Below are 17129 nucleotides of genomic sequence, written 5' to 3'. Positions count from 1 at the left end.
ACACATCCAAATGCTCAGGTAAATTTGGACAATCTGACTCGCATAAAGGTTAATTTCTATTAAAGTTCCAATGTGTAAGATTCATGTGAAAGGGATCTATTGGCAGAAATTGAATATAAAATAATACTAGTGATGATTTCAATCGAGTTTCATCTAAATAATATAAATCTTTGTTTTCTCTGTCCTGGAATATACGGAAGCGTATTGCATTCACTTGAAAAAATTAAAAAAGCTCTGGGTAAAAAACCCAGGATTTTTCCTGTTTTTCGAACTCCCCCCCCCCCCCCCTGTTTTTCCGAGATAAAAATCCTGTTTCTCAAACTTTTTTTTTCCTGTTTTTCCGAGATAAAAATCCTGTTTTTCGCTCAAATTTTTTTACATGCTTTTATTTTGAAAGTGACGTATAGCGTCCATAGACCTAGCGTCAAATAAATCTGAAAACATCAGTTGAAAGTCTCGATCATATTTCGGGGGATATGCTACAGGTAGGTAGAGGATAATTTTTATTTTTGTCCCGTTAGTGGCTTTATTATAGAAGATTGATGTGTAGTTCCTGTTATAAGCAGGTTGGTGGTTGGGACTCTTGTTTTGAAAGGGGTTCTAACAGAAAGGGGTTCTATCGATAGAGAAAAGTGTGAAGGAAAATAAACGAGTGTGATGTCCCGATTCAATAACCATCTCTCGTGTCCTCTTTCGGTTGAGGCCTCCTGACAGTATAATAGAACAAACCGCTCAGCTACATTAGTCTGTTGCAGGGTCAGGCTGATGCAGCAGCAACCATACTCCATGCATGTGAGAGCTTCAGGCAGGATTATGGGAACACCTTTTCCGGAGAAAACTTACCTCAGAAAAACAGGATTTTTATCTCGTAAAAACAGAAAATAAAAAAGTTCGAAAAACAGGATTTTTATCTCGTAAAATCAGAAAATAAAAAAGTTCGAAAAACAGGCGGAAAAAAAAAGATCGATCAGGAGTGGGTCCTCTCTACGCATGCCGCCATTTTTTTCTTTTTAACAGTAGCCCAGACCAGACAAACTGAACACCTTTTTAGTTTTTATGACAACTGAAGGCTACAACAGGTTCTATTTCATGTTTGGAAGGGGAGGGTGTGGTGAAAGGCATTCAGCTGCACCATGACACTTCACCACTAGATATACCTAAATTCTAAACCCTGAACCTTTAACCCCTTGTAGCCGAATGCAGCGAATTCGCCTCAAACCCCATTGCGGTCTTGGCATCAGGCATTAGTGGGATTAGTGGGATGCCTTCATGGTATGTGCAAATACTACACATACCATGAAGGTATTGAAAGCAATCTGCCGCCATCTAGTGGTTGGAGTGAAAATACATACTAGCTCCTTCGTACTGTGCAGCAAAGTTATTTTGAGGTATTAAGCTGTATTTGAAATACTGTGATGATGGAACAGCAATGATTGTGCAGAAACATATGTTCTTATTCAATTTCAAGCAAAAGCAGCATCAATATAATAATCTACATACCAGAGACTGGAAAATTTGTTAAATTACGGTTATGCCCCATTATGCCTAATGTCGCTAATTTGCCTCATACCTAAATTTTATATCTATTGTATATGCTATATTGAAATTAATCTCCACTTAATTTAGCATCTGTATGACAGCCAAAAACACAAATAATATTTTTTTATATAATTTGAAATTAATTCAGGCAATAAGGGGTTAAGCAGTCACAGCTCACTGCAGATTAGCCACGTTGATTAGGTAATTGACCAGAAACTGCATGTGTCATTGATTCCTGCCCCTGAAATGAAATGACCTATATTGGTAATTAATCGACCAATATTGGCTGCATTGCCTCACTGGATTACTGTACATCTAATTTTTTTTCCATTTCATTAAAGTGGATCCAGTTAAACCCATGCAGGTATAGATATATCATCAGCTGTGTGTGTGTGGGTCTGTCCTATGATGCTCAGCTTTACAAGGTTACCGGGTGGACACTGAACACCGCTCTGCGCGCGTCACGGCACAGAGGAGGGTCTGCCTGCGCGCTCCCGTGCGTGCCCACCCCCTTGTCTCTCCGTCCGCTGCTGCTCTCGGTCTATTCGCTGACTCAGTGCCTTACAGCAGCTGCACCGTCCACCTGAGCAGAGCCACAGCTTCCCCCTGCGGACATCACCACATCAGCCATGGCCAAGACAGCGACCGGTGAGTAGTCCCGTCCGAACCGGTGCATGGATGGCGGATGGATGCTCCACCCGGTGCTGCGGTACCTGCATGTGTCGGCCCCGGTGTGGTCTACCGGCGGGCTGGTGGTCGATCCTTCTGTAACGGGTCCAATCAGAAATATGATCATTTGATTGCTAATTATTTGATTTATAATTATTGATATTCCTTCTTTGATGATCGTGCATCGATTATAGCTGTAGGCCTATTGTCTGATCACATGAGTTGTGGGGATCCTGCCACACCACAGCACCACGTCTTTATGTTATTGAAATGCCTCCTTTATCATCTTCATCATCTGTCTCATCATCCTCATCATCAGCATCATCTTATCTCTGGGCTGATATTGTGAAAGGTTGGATTATTAGATAGATTCAAGCTTTATTCTCATCGCTGCACCTGCTTCTCAGGCTCCCGCGGCCCCAGCATGCAGCATAATGCAGACGGACCCCACCCAAGATGCTGAGCTGCCGAGCAGCGAGGCAGAGAGAGAGAGAGAGAGAGAGAGGCTTCACCTCCCCGGCTTTAATACAACCCTGCTAGGATTAAACCCAAACAAACCCCAACTGCTATTTCATGTTTATATTAATGTGTGGATTTAGTTCATTTATTTGGGATAAATAGCTTTTGCTATAGTGGATGCCAGGGGGATGGGGGGGGTGGGGGTGGGGGCATCACCAGCTGTGACAGATCTGCTGCCTTTTTATCTGCTAAAATACACTATCGTCATGAAGACAAATGTGAAATATCTCATTTGCTTTACTAATTAGCACAAATAAGCAAAATTCTAATAGCGTATAACCACCCTGCATCCTGCATTAGTCATCCGCCTCCCCCCCCTCCCTGATGGGCCGTTATTGTTGTAGGCCGAGCGTTTGCAATATTTGCTTCCCTGGGCTTCTTTTGAGCTACTGCAGCATTTATGATATTTTAACAGGAGCAGACGTGTTCTAGCATACAGTGTGGGGTGCGGGCTGGTTTCATTACGGTGTGAGTGGTGGCAGAGATGCAGTGGAGCAGACAGGTGCATGGCAGGGTGGGAGGCAGGCCAGCCCTGCAGCAAGGAGGCCGTCTACCCACTGGCCTTTGCAGCAGAAGGCTTAGCATGCGTCCACATGGAGAGCCAGGTGGGCACTTTGTCAGATTTAACGCCAACAGCACGGAAACAGGTCACAGATTTGCAGAGAGATTCAAGAAAACCACAGTGTAAAGGAACTGGTGAAATCACAAGGTGGACAAAAGAAATAAAGACCATCCATCGGCTGTCACTGACAGATGTGACGGCCACACTCCACAATGGGGAAGAGATAAGACGGATTTAAGTGCCTCTAATTTATGTGACCACAACACACGTCACAGAACAGAGAATTCAACAGGAAATTGAATGACACAGGTCTGTCTAATCCCATTTTGTAGAGATTGCAAAGGGATATTGGAGAAAGCACAGTGTCCAATAAAGCAACACTAATAATGCCTGTTTGTTCCTAGTTTGATCGACTTTTACACAACACATGCAATTAATTATTTAGCAACACAGCACTTCTAGATGTGCATCAGACTCTGTGTCACGCTCCCTGCATCATTCACCCAGTGGTCATCTGATGCTCATTGGTTTATTGAGCCACTTCCTTTCCTGATTTGTAACAAATTCATTTGGAAACACCTCGTCCATATTCATGACTTATTTGTACACGTGATTAAAGCTGGTTTTTAATTAAACCTCTCTTTGTTTATGTCCCTCCAGCGTACAAAGAGAAGATGAAGGAGCTGTCCATGCTCTCCCTCATCTGCTCCTGCTTTTACCCAGAGGCACGCAACAAGCTTGTGACTGAGTTTGAAGGTATGGATCAGCTCAAATATTGATTTCTCCTTTCTCTTTATTTTGGGGGACTCAAAGTGTTCCCCATGGACACAGACAGAAGACTTAACGACACGTTATTGGACTAATATACTTTTATTGTTTGATATCGACTTTCCTGGTGTTATCATCATAATTGTCTTATTTACAGATATGGAGGTGAAACCAATAAACAAGCGGGCCTCGGGCCAGGCCTTTGAGGTGATTCTCAAGCCTCCCTCTCCGGTGTCCGAAGTGGCCCACAACCTCCCCTCACCCCCCAAGAGAGACATCTCTCTGGAGGACATTGAGAAGAAACTGGAGGCTGCTGAGGACCGGAGGAAGGTGAGTGTTTGTAGTTAACAATGATTAAATAAGAGGGACATGGCGTCAATGAAAATGTATCAATCAATCTGTGTGTGTGTGTCGTTGTGCATTTTTCAGTACCAGGAGGCCCAGGTGCTGAGGGCCTTGGCGGAGAAGCGCGAGCACGAGAGGGACGTGCTGCTAAAGGCCATGGAGGAGAACAGCAACTTCAGCAAGATGGCCGAGGAGAAGCTCCAGATGAAGATGGACCAGATCAAGGAGAACCGCGAAGCGCTCATGATGGCCATGATTGAGCGTCTACAGGAGAAGGTGAGAAACCCAGGGTTGTTTTTTTTCGATCGCCCGCTGGCCTCGGTCCGGACGACTAAACCAAACTCATTCCGTTCTCGTGGTGTTTTGCAGGAGAGACACGCCGCCGTGGTGCGCCGGAACAAAGAGATGAGGGAGGAGCTGACGGCATAAGGCCCCTACACGAGTCCCCACGTCTGCGGTTCATCTATGTCTTCTCCATCCAGTCCTTGTCCCCCCTTCCTCGCCCCCTACCCCTACCCCCCCCCCCCGCCCCGCCCTCACCCTCCACTGAACAGACACCCAACCAGGAGGCCGAGAGGTTCGAGGACCTCATCACTTCATCACAACAACAACACAACACACCACCAGTACACACTATTATCAGTATTATCTGTGGATACAAACATCTGTAAACCCCGTCTTGAGAACTTAATGGATTCGTTGAAAATGCAAGAATATGGCTTTTGATTTGTAAATATTTTTTTTCCAGATCTATCTATCTATCTATCTATCTATCTATCTATCTATCTATCTATCTATCTATCTATCTATCTATCTATCTATCTATCTATCTATCTATCTATCTATCTATCTATCTATCTATCTATCTATCTATCTATCTATCTATCTATCTATCTGATGGTAGGTGAAGTACGTACAAATATTGTACTGTACTGCGCTGTACAATTTCAAACATTTAGTTTGTCATTGATCATTGTTTCAGTTCTTGAAATTTCCAAAACTCTATACAACCATTTTCTTGTGAAAGCCCTCGGTGTTGTGAGTTGACTGACAGTTGCAGTTCTTTCCTGATGATGTCATGACGACGATGATGATGATGTTTCCGTGTTTAGTCTCTTTTTTCTTTGTGTGTGAAGAATGGCGGTCAGTGTTTTCGCAGGCTTACACAATCCTCAAGATAAGATCGACGCAATCCCACCTGTGTCTTCCTCACGCACACCCTCTCATTTACAACACGCACGCTTGGAAGTTAATACGCCAAAACCCCACAGATTGATAAAGTATCCACTTCCTCTGGAATGAGCACGATGATGGACGGGAGAGGTGCTTTATTGTTATTAAGAATGTCGTTGCCCAATGGGAGCAGCCGTTTATACTCTTGCAGATTCCCACGCCATTCCTCGATCGCTCCATCTTCGGCTAAATCAAAAAGCTCCGTGACGTACACTTAGTACTTTTAGGATTAATCTCATGAATGTTACGACACCAGACTGGTACCATGCATAGTGTCTTGGACAGTGGAATGTGCTCCCACCTCGATATTGATAGTGAGAACATAGCGTTTGTCTGTGTGGGTGTATGAGAATGCGAATTTACCATGAGGCATCATTAGCGTCTACTCTCTTTAGGGGATTAGCTAGAGAACGGACACGGGATGCTCTACACACAGCACACTGTACTAGTCTCTTTTTAATATACAGTACCACTGATATCTGCCTGCATCCTCTGCTGCTTGTGTTTCTCCTTCGTATATTTCTCTGTGAAAGCTTTGCTGAATAAAGGTTTGGGGTTCTGTGAACATAGCATGCACCATCTAATTAATTTCTGAGCTATTAGAGGAGGGGGAAATGTAAACTGCCAAATAAAAGAACCAGTTATCTACACATCCCGAGAATCCCAGTCTTCAACTGTAGTTGATTTCTCATTTGTTCCTCTCTATCCTTCCAGTCGTGTGTTAATTTATTTGAATTGTATCTATTTATTAATTTATTACAAACATGCAATTGAATCCACATAAGATTAATCCATGTTCCTCCAGCAGGTGGCAGTGTTGGATTTATTTGAGGCACAGAAACTGAACAGGAGCCTGAAGATATTGAAAAGAAGAGGAAAGTAAAGTTCACAATATTCCAAATGCAGGAGGAACAGAAAAAAACAAAACACTGAATTGAATGATAGTTTTGATTTATTCTGGTTAATCATGAGGATTTAAAATGTAACAGCTCCATTAAGAGAAACAAGCATAGAATACATATACTTTTGTTTCTTATCCTTTAAGCTGACTGGCACTTTCTTTTTTTTTGTTCAATATGTTTATTAGGTTTTTTTCAGGTAGTTAAGTACAAACAGACAAATACTAGGCGTAAGTAAGAAATTATGCCAAAATGAAAGGAAAAGAGAAAGAAAGAAAAAAGAGTCTATTGAAATAAAGTCATAAAAACAGAGCAAAAAACAAACAAACAAAACTAACAAACAGGGCGTACAACTCAAAACAATGAAATGTATTGATGCATCACTAGTACACAAAATACATCAAAAAAAGAGGTGAGTGGCCTATTGTGAGTCTCATAGCTGCTCTAAATCTCCATCCTGACTGGCATTTTCATAGGGAAATATATACTCCATTTATTATTAATAAAATGTGGCTTTACCAGAAATCCCAGACAGCTACTGCCCCACCTGGAAGCCTGAGGTGCTGCATGTACCGATAAAATGGAGTCATTAAAAGAGTGAACCCCACTAAAAAACTCCGTGACACCAACGTTATGACCTGAAACAACAACCAGAGCAGCTCTGAGTGATTTACTGCTCCAGCTGTCTGTGTTTGTTGCCGTTACATTTTCACTGCTTTCCTCTAGTGTCCCCATCCTGTTCACACTATTGTCTCCGTTTCAGACCAACCCGAGCTGGTGAGGTCAGGGTAACATTGTAAAGGATTTCCTCTGGCTCTTAATGATTTCCTGGGTATTCATGGGGGCAACAATGCTCTCGGATTTGGTTACCTACCTGGCACACACTAAAGGAATTGCCTTTCAGTTAATAACCGAGACCTCATTATCTTATGATTAACTTCGATGAGATGGCAAAAAATATGCAATGCACCTGCAGATTATAGATATGATCTTAATTGCTTTTGGGGCAGATAGTCTGCTTGCATTTAGGAAAAGTAGACTCCTATCATACATAAAACACAAGATTGAAGAGTTATAATGAAAGAGATTCAAACTCGATTGTGTTTTCTTCTTTGAAACTCAATTTATTGGTCCAAAAACATTACAAATAGATACAAGAATGTAACTTTCCAAGTCTCAAGTAGTTAGTTTCCCAAGAATGACACATACAAATATGCATATTCACTTCCACAAGTTCTCACCACGCTAAAGAAGCAGACCACAGGAAAGTAACTCTACATGATGTTAAATACAGACGTCCGTGCTCGACAAATGTAGAAGGATCTGGTCTACAACATATTTCCTCTAAATCTGTGCAGACAGTAAATCTATGCATGGCCCGAACATTACATCATCATGTCAGTCCTCAACCTGGAGACAGTGCATGTCGACTAAATTAGTTATCAATATAAACTAATAACATAAAATCATTTAGAATTTCTTTCTTGATAAGAGTAATGAAATCACATCATGTGGCAAGGTCTCCCACATTATACTTAATAAAATAAAATCAGTTTTCTTTGTTCCCCTGTGTTTCATTACGATAAAAACAGATGAGACAGGTCATCCAGCCTCGTCTGACGTGTTGGGCACAGCTCAGCTGTTGCCTTCAGTCCAGTTGTAAGCGTCAGAAGGCCCCAATCTCTGTGCCCCAAGGCCTGTAAGGCTTGGACAGGGTGGAGGAGGGGCTCACAGTGCTGCGGGCGGTCGGGGAGACGAGAGGGAAAGTACCGAAGGAGAGGGGGAAGACCGAAAGCGAGGAGAGGGATGACAGGAGCGGCGGCGACAGCTTTGATGTTGGCACAGGCAAAGCGAGGGGCAGCGACACCCTGAGGGACTCTGTGGGGGGCATGACACCGAGTCTGGAGGTCCCAGATGCCTCAGTGGAGGATGAGGAGGATGAAGAGGAGGAAGGGGAGGAAGAGGGAGGGCTACTGTTGCTCCTGGATGCAGGTGTCCTGCCCTGGGGGTGTTGCAGGAGGAGAGGGTGGGGGAGGTGGGCCGGGGCAGGTCCGTAGGCAGAGCCCCAGGCCAAGTGTTCCAGTCCAGAGTGCACCTCCCTCTGAGAGGCACAGTTACTGAGGTGGGACACCAGGCGCACGCGGAGGGGGTCCGTGCTGTCCCGGCCCTCGATGATGCTCAGGTAGCGGGCGGTCTCTGCCAGGCACTCCCTGAAGCCCAGGCTGCGGTAATCCTTAGCAAGAGCATGAGCCTCAAAGTAACCTGTCAGGGAGGAGAGCAGAGGCAGAGGGTTAGAGAGGGCTGATGTGATTTAAAACTACATTTTGTTAGAAGGAACTACGTATGAATTAATGTGGTTATAATAAAAGGGTCTTTTACCTTTGCCTCCAGATGCATGAAGCATTTTCAAATGGTCCACGGTCATTTGCAGTATTTCAGCTTTTTCCAGTTTCGCTGAACCCTGTCATGAAAGAGAAAAGACAGAATTAAAATTAAATAAATTAAAGCTATTCTTATCAAATGATCATCTAAGGAGTGTAAGGATAACTCGTGTTACAAGAATGGAAATACAAACACTCTACCTGTTTCTCAAAGGCACTTGGCACCAGTCTCCTCAGCTCTGAGAGACTGTTGTTGATACGGTCACGTCTCCTTTTCTCAATAATCTGTATAAAGAAAGAAGAAATGAACTCTGTCATTAAGGGCACCGATAGAATGAAACAATGGCATCTATCACAGCACAAGTTGAAAGCAGAGATAATGAGTTTACTTACCCCTCTGCGCCTTTTTCTGGCTTGAACTTGCGTGGTGGTGGAGGGCGACATGGAGCCGTGAGAATCAATTTGTCTGGACGATTAGAGAGTGATAAATTCATTTTGAGGGATAAGAAACACACACATGCACATGAAACAGGGCCTAGAGCTTTTGCAGCAAGTCAATCGAGCCAAAACAAACAATTCTATACGTGATTATAGAATGATGTGATAGCTATATATTTTTTTTATAAAGTTATGATAACCTACCCATTTTCATCTCCACTGTCCTTCTCCACATCAACACTGTCGTCCAGGTCGCTGTCTGACGAGCTGTAATTGTGGCTTCTCTTCATGGTGATCCAGAGGCTGCTTGCACACACAGGTCCGGTGCTGCTCTGACAGCAGAGGCTCAGAGAAACTGAAGTCTAAACCTCAGATCTGCTTCTGCTGGGATCATTTTCACACCACACAGCACACACACACAGGGGGGGGTGGGCTCTCAGGAGGGGCGTGGGCGGTGCCTCAAACCAATGCAGCCAGTTAAAATCGAGCTGTGGCTTGAGTGACATATGCTTTGAAATGATAATAAATATATAAAAAAATCTATGACCAAGCACAAGGTCTGAAAGTGAAGATGTTGACACTTAGGTTTGGAAATTATATAAGTTGAACCCAGAGCATAATTTGAATAGAATGTATTTAAGTTTTGATTATAATACGTGTTGTACAAAAGCACCGATGCTGCTTCTTTCCCCCTGGTGACAGCTCAGGCTGCCCGGTGGACTCCTGGCCCCAACTCCCCAGTCACCCCCCCCCCCCCCCCGCTGAGACCGTGGTCCGCGAGCAACAGGCCCCATTGTGGCAGGAGCCCTCTTCCTCTCTGGTGTTGTGGAGGACACACGGCCCATTAGCAGAGTGTGTTGTTCATTGTCTGCCGTCAGCTGTGTGGTTCCACAACAGCACTGATCAGCCCGGAGGCCCGACATTAGTCAGTCAGTGTTACCAGGCTCTCCTAGGAAACCCCCTCATGTCGGCCCCACCACCCCCTCTTCTCCTGCCAACTGACTGGCACGGCGAGACCTTCCCAGGGAATCATTCATCCACGGTGAAGCTCGCCGTGCTGTGCAGTGGGAAACGGGAAGAAGAGGAAAATGTTTTCAGAGGCTGGAGCTGCGTGCAACCGTAACACGGATGTTTGAGCCATGTGAGCCATGTTTGAAAAACAAGCACAGTAACCCACTGCAGGTACATGAGAGTGAAGCAGCAGAACACGCACGGCTCATTCTGGATGGGGAGCAATGGTGGTCTGCTAGAGGTGTGATAATTTTGACCCCGCTAATGCGTTTGGGTCAAAGGGCAAACTATATAAAACACGGGAGCTTTGGATGTTTATGTTCCTCCGCGTAACTGATCCCATCGGCCTGTTTTTATAGTTTACATTAGAGAGACAGAGACATGCCATACTTGTGCCTACAGTATGTGTGCACATGTATTTGTATGTATATATTTGTATATGCAATTCAAGGCAAGTGTTGTCATAAGTTAACGATCTCAAAAAGCATGTTTCATTTTTGGTTGTATTGTGTTTGAATGAGCTGAGTGGGCAGATTTGCCTTTGATTAGTTCTTTTTTTTGGTTAATGAAACAAAGTGAGTGAAAGTATCTAAGTATATTCGTTCAAGTACTTTTTTATTTTTATTCTTTTGAGTTAAAGGCTACTTTTATTTAACAGAGGTATTTATATTTTAGGTTACTTCCATTCCACACTACATTTATTATAATGACTTCTTATTTTGCCGATTAAAATCGTACATGTAGAACAAATCTAAAGTATCACTCTAATTACATCGCGTCAAAATAAATGATCTGATAATATATTACAATTTGATGGTTTGCTTGTTTTCGCTTGTAAGCAAGTTGTGTAAAAAACTACACACTGGATCACAACACAACTTGGTGTACAGTTGTCATACGGATCAGGAGAGAAACCTTTACATTTTGGTGCAGATCCAGAAATTTCTTGTCCACTTTCATTTACATTGCAAACATTTTTCAACATTTTCACCAATTTCCCAGTGAATAATTCATTGATCTTGATGAAAATAACATTTGTTCCAGCTTGATTGAATTTAAGGGGAATATACGACCCTGGCTGAGGTATGTGCTGTATTGATGGCTATTCTAGTTGATATTTTGATAACATTTAGCCACAGAATATGTAATTTGACTCTTTTGTCATATTCTGCAGGTAAATGCATAAAATTTCATATACCCACTATTACTATGAAAAGGGCAGTCAAACATCAAATGTCTTTTCTGTCTGTCAGGGTTGCATGGGATGATTTGTCTGGGAAGCACGTGAGACTGGGGTAATTCCTGCAGCGTGCACTGCAGTCATGTATGGAAAGTCCATCAGTGGCAGCGGTGACCTCCCCACCCCCCACGCCGCGGTACACTTCCATTCCAGTACCTTGTAGAGCAGCAGCTGTTTCTCTGCTCCGTCCGTCAGGTCAGTTGTTGGGTTAGTGCGGTGGGAGCTCGACAAGTGGGGATGAGCGGGAGCAACTGCAGGGCCAGCATGCTGTTCCCAGAATGTCAGAGGGGTCTCAGTGGTGACAGATACAATGTGCGAGCGTCACTCATTCTGTTGATGAACCGTTGCACTATCACTACACACATTTAAATAATTTATTTGAATCCACCAATCATATTCGTACAAAAAGGATTCAAACATTTCTCAGAGGTTGAATACAGCTCAGTGACTCATGGGTACAAGAAACATCTCCTACGCCAAACAGCAAGACTGCCTATAACAGCTGATACAGAGCAGAACTTTGCTAGTTGTTTAGATCGTCTCTTACTAAGTCCTGCCAGTCGTAGCCCACTGACCGAAAGTCTATCAACATGCCCCAGACTTCCAAATATTAATACTATCAGTTTACATGTATAGCCTAGGTCTCTCATTTTTAGCAACAATGGGCTGGTATTTGGTCAACTTGTCAAGGAAGGCTAAGTCCATGTAGAGGTCATAGACACAGGCTACCTCAAGGACTACTACCTCCCTTTTAACCTTGTACAAGAAAACAACATCAGGGGTGTTAGGGATCTTACAGAACACATCATCAGAACTGTTAAACCAATCTGGCATTATACAGGAGTGTTTGTACATTGACACATTTGGGGGGAATACTCCCTTAACAGTACTAGAAATGAGGTCGACAATACGGTCATGGCGTGCAGTATAGAGTCCTTTGTACTTATTACAGCCATTAACAATATGAGCAATGGATTCTAAATGTTGGTTGGGATTAGAATGCATTATACAGTGTGGGTGATGATTATTAGGGTACCACAATGCAAGATTGTATTTAGTTGGCAACACCTGTAGTCTGGAAAGCAGAGGATGTCCTCTCCTACAGAGGCATTCCTGTACAGTGGTCAGCAAAGTCAAGGCATGCCAACTTTCCCTGCTGTCTCACACACACAAACACACACACACACACACACACACACACACACACACACACACACACTCAGCTCCCTGTTAGCACGCACTTTCACTAAAACTCATCCCCAAACTTCATCCATTTCACGCATTTCTACACTCCCACTTGATCGATTTATAGACTTGAACATGTGCATGATCCAGTGCTGAATAACTCCCGCGGCGTGCATGCTCTCCTTCTGGACAGGATTTCCTCGGGTAGCCATATATCTTGCTGTAAATCCAGAAATTTGAGTGCTAGTGGGGCAGATCTGGTTCAGTACGAGCCCTCCCCTTTGCTCTTCATCCCCAGACTAAAGCATACACGGCCTTTCCATGACTCCCGGCTGAATGGCAGCTTGATTTGGGATCACTCCGGTACTGTTTACGATACCATTATGGTAATGGGACTCTGCAGTGCCACAGGACAGGCAGGTTCATGTGGTCCCCATTAAGCAGACACACAGTCCTCCCTCCTCACACCTGAATGCCAAGGTCCTTTGCCACATTCCTTTGGACAATTACACGTAATTATGGTTCTTCCTCTCAAAACCTTGACTTCTCGCCTGTAGCGTCAAACCCGTTTCTCAGCCTCCACCTCGATTGAGTGTTGATGAATTTGGGTGTAAATTCTATACATCTCCCTGGTTGATTTGAGCTTATTTGTCTTTGCTCGCCCCATTTCTCTATATTACCTTTACATTTAATAACAGCATGCCACACTGCCTGTTGACCCTGGGCCTAGGCTGGCACCAGTTTGAAGGGAACTGCTCTCAAAGCGGTGCCAGGAAGCTAAGAGGTATAAGCAAGCATTTGTTTGAAACTGGCGTGTGCCCAGCTGCCTTCCTCAATCTTCCCTCAGGTTTCCCTTGGCGACTCTTTGTGTGCGAGAGTGCGGCCCGAGTGTGTGCTGGTGTGTCTGCATGTGTTTATATGTGTGTGTGACCGAGAGTGTGCGAGTGTGTTTAGGAGGTGCTGTTTCCCACAGCCCTGATCTAATTCCGTGGTAACTCAATCTCCGTGTGAGCGTTTCCCGGCGAGTGTTCTCCCACCCGTCGACAGTCTCTCACTGGCTGGCCGAGTGGCTGAGTGTGTCTGACAGAGGCCGCCTCAGTCGCATCGGGCCCCCTGTGCAGCCCCCCCCCCCCCCCCCCTCTCACCTCCGTCCTGCCCACCCTCCCATCAGGATTGATTTACTATGTCAACCGTTGGGGCTGTCGGCAGGAGCGACGGTCGCAGCCGTGCCTGCATCCTGTGTGCACACCATCCTGACATCTTATACCTGTCATTCAGCAACTGCTCCAGTGATGTTTGCATTTGTGTGCGTGTGTGTTGAGGAGGGAATTAGGCTGAGCTGGAGGCATTTGTGGGGGGGGACATTAGTGTGTGTGAGATCATGCCTGGCCCATGTTTTATTCACAGAGAGTGGAGGTGCATATAAAAAGATATGAACTTTGCTGCATATATACATGAGCCATGGCATATGATGTAAGAAAATGCCACCCATGCTGCTCCTGAATAGCTTGTCTGACTGAGGGAAATGTCTCCCACACAGCTTCCATACAACAATGTTATCCTATGGGCCACAGCTTCCTGTCTGTCCCCTCTGGTTCCAGTCAGCACCCAGGCGCTATATTGGGCAGGGACCAGACCAGGCCTGAGACCCATTCCCAGTGTTTGACCGTAATACACCCAGCGTCTCATTCTTTACTTTCCTGCCTTTGTTGGCACGCAGTCTCCTTGTGCTTTTTGGATAGGTAAAGCCAAGGAGGATATGTTCACTTCCTTGTTTCTTTGTTTAGCAGGAGCTTTTTTTTTTTTGCAAATCTTTTTTCTCCTCTGAGGATCCCTCCTCAGGTCGTAATACTGACACCAGGACTTCAGCACCGGCTGCCAATTACAGGGCTTTGAGTCAATTATAGGGCATGGACGGCATTTCAAGAAGACTCTAACAATACTTTGAACTCTGATATGGACCATTTTATGCTGCTTTGAAACAAAAACACAACAAGAAAAAAACCCTGAATGACCTGAGTCCCACCTGAATAAATAAAATATATTTCACCCCTTTTTTCCGTAATGGTACACACTCCTGCACAATGGCCCCTAACAATCATATTGTTCATGGGGTTTACAAGAATGCTGCCCATTACCAGTTAACTTGCAAGTCTACAATGGAGGGAAGGCAGATCATAAGACTGGTTCCCAAATAAGCGCAACAGGAGACAGCATGTGATGTTGACACAAAGAAAGGAGGACCAGGGAGCGGGCTACTTTTAAGACCACACATTGTATTTCCACAGGAAAAACATTGTTTGCATATCAATGGAGTGTGCGCCCGTGTGTATGTGTGTGTGGTGAGATGGAGGGAGGTCTGGGGCGCTAATTGAAATGTATCTCCTGGTTTGCATCACGCACAGGGGACCTCACAGGCACTGGCCTTATGAATTATCAAGTCAAGTTAAGCTGAAGAAAATGTGTGTCTTCTCTCTGCCGTTTGTGTTCGGTCAAAGTATAATTAATGTTATGGGGACATACATCTGTTTACAGAGTCACATTATGGGGACTTGTCTTCCTTATGGGGACGAAAAGTGTCTCAATCCCTAAATCTTAAGGTGAAGACATATGATAAAGTTAATGTTAAGTGGATGTTAGGTTACGGTTAAAAGTAGGATATGGGAAAGCAGTTAGTAACTGTAGTAAAGGCTGGAGTAAGTCTCCAGGAAATCAATGTACTGTCCTCATAAGTCATGGAGATATTACTGTATGTGTGTGTGTGTGTGTGTGTGTGTGTGCGTGTGTGTGTGCGTGTGCATGTGCTCGTGTGTGTGTCTGTCTCTATGTCTACACCAACATTACATTCACTGCCGGAGAAAATCTGTGCATAGCGCTGCATGCATGAAACACAAGCATGTCTATGTCTGTCTCTGAAAATCAACCATGCTGTTAGGAGGAGGGTTTCTGTGGCTTGTGATTTTTATTTCCATGATGCACTTGGCCGTAAAAGCTGATCAGTGATTATGAAAACTAATATTTTTAGACATAAGAGAGAGAAAATGGCCAATTTATGGTGTGTCGCGAGTTTATTAAAAAAAAAAGAGGCAGTCTTGTTTTGAGCCGGCTCCTTTCCCAGTGGCTGCTCTGTGCCAGCTGTCTGTGCTGCAGTAAAGTACTGCTTTCCCAAGCTCCGGCCTGTGGGAAAATCTGTTGTGGCCAGTAATTGATTCCGCCCTGCCAGCCCCATTACTCTCCACTGCAGTCAAACTGCCAGTGATCTGCAGAAAGCCTGTTAGCACAGCCCCTTCTCTCTTTCTCTCTCTCTCTCTCTCTCTCTCTCTCTCTCTCTTCCTCTCACTCGCACAAACATGCATCAGAATCCCACCACGTCCTATTGTCGGCTCCGTCATTCATTTCTATCTGCCTCTGTTCGTGTCTGATGATTATGTTTGACTCGTTGTCATCTGTTGTCTTTGGGTGGTTTTCATTAGAATCTCTGGAATGCAAACAGTAATAAAAGCATGTTCTGTATTATTCTGGCAGTCTCACTTTGCCAAAACATATTTTTTCCCAACAAAAACTGTGTCATTAAATTCCTTATCTTGATATTTTTGTCAGCAGCATTAAATTGACACATTTGTTCCATGCATCCACAGCTACAGTCCCCTCCACAGTCACATGTCCCTTTGATTGAAAGAGGATTTACTGGTTCACCAGTGAGATTCCATATGCATTAGGGATTCTTGTCATCTCTGAACAGGATGGGCTTGTTGATGATTTGGCTGCGGGGGGTGCACAGCAGATCGACCCCCCCACCCTGGAACTGCCCCCTCTCTGAAAGTGTGTCATGAAATATTAAGTACAGTCATCTGCTGAGATGGTTGAGTTGCCTGTCACAGCTTAACACTTACCACATGTCTAAATAAAGGTAAGTGCCCCCCCCTCCAATTAATCTCCAATTAGGGGCTCGGCTCCGTGCGTTCGCATCTGTTTCCCAGTCTCAACTCAGCAGGTGGGGGGGACTCTGCGTGTGTGTGTCTGTGTGTGTGTGTGTGTGTGTGTGTGTTTGTGTGTGTGTGTGTGTGTGTGTGTGTGTTATGGGCTACATGAGGATGTAAGGCACTGGACACACAGGGCAGGGATAAAGGGGCTGTTTTCTGACACTTACTGTATTCACATGACTTCCATGCGACCATCAGCCCTCGCCACACCGATTACATGGTAACATTTAGAACACAGCCTATATAAAGCTGCAGCAGAGAGGGACACATGATAGTGACCTACGCAAAATAGTCGTTCCATGTTTCCGTGTGAGATGCGAAGAGACATAAGAGGCCTCACGGCGGGTGATCTATCAG

General features: G+C 44.4%; 2 protein-coding genes across 3 annotated transcripts; one reads left to right on the top strand and one right to left on the bottom strand.

Moving 5' to 3' along the window:
- Positions 1 to 2168: 2168 nt before the first annotated feature.
- On the top strand, positions 2169 to 4831 carry stmn2a (stathmin 2a). Of its 2 annotated transcripts, none has more exons than XM_061081658.1 (5): positions 2169 to 2187; positions 3950 to 4045; positions 4215 to 4387; positions 4487 to 4678; positions 4772 to 4831. In XM_061081658.1, the coding sequence occupies exons 1-5, from the start codon at positions 2169 to 2171 to the stop codon at positions 4829 to 4831; spliced, it is 540 nt and encodes a 179-aa protein (XP_060937641.1). The 2 variants fall into 2 exon arrangements, with proteins under 2 accessions (XP_060937641.1, XP_060937640.1); XM_061081657.1 differs by having other exon boundaries at positions 3950 to 4061; positions 4213 to 4387.
- A 3369-nt stretch (positions 4832 to 8200) lies between these two features.
- Positions 8201 to 9643, bottom strand: LOC133014692 (hairy/enhancer-of-split related with YRPW motif protein 1-like). Its single transcript, XM_061081958.1, has 5 exons — positions 9558 to 9643; positions 9309 to 9381; positions 9117 to 9200; positions 8914 to 8995; positions 8201 to 8796 (listed from the first exon to the last, which is right to left on the bottom strand). The coding sequence occupies exons 1-5, from the start codon at positions 9641 to 9643 to the stop codon at positions 8201 to 8203; spliced, it is 921 nt and encodes a 306-aa protein (XP_060937941.1).
- Positions 9644 to 17129: the final 7486 nt, after the last annotated feature.

This window comes from Limanda limanda, chromosome 11 (assembly GCF_963576545.1).
Source record: "Limanda limanda chromosome 11, fLimLim1.1, whole genome shotgun sequence".
Classification (NCBI taxonomy): Eukaryota; Metazoa; Chordata; class Actinopteri; order Pleuronectiformes; family Pleuronectidae; genus Limanda; species Limanda limanda.
Note: the sequence above shows the minus strand (reverse complement) of the source record. Positions and strands in the feature narration are given on the sequence as shown.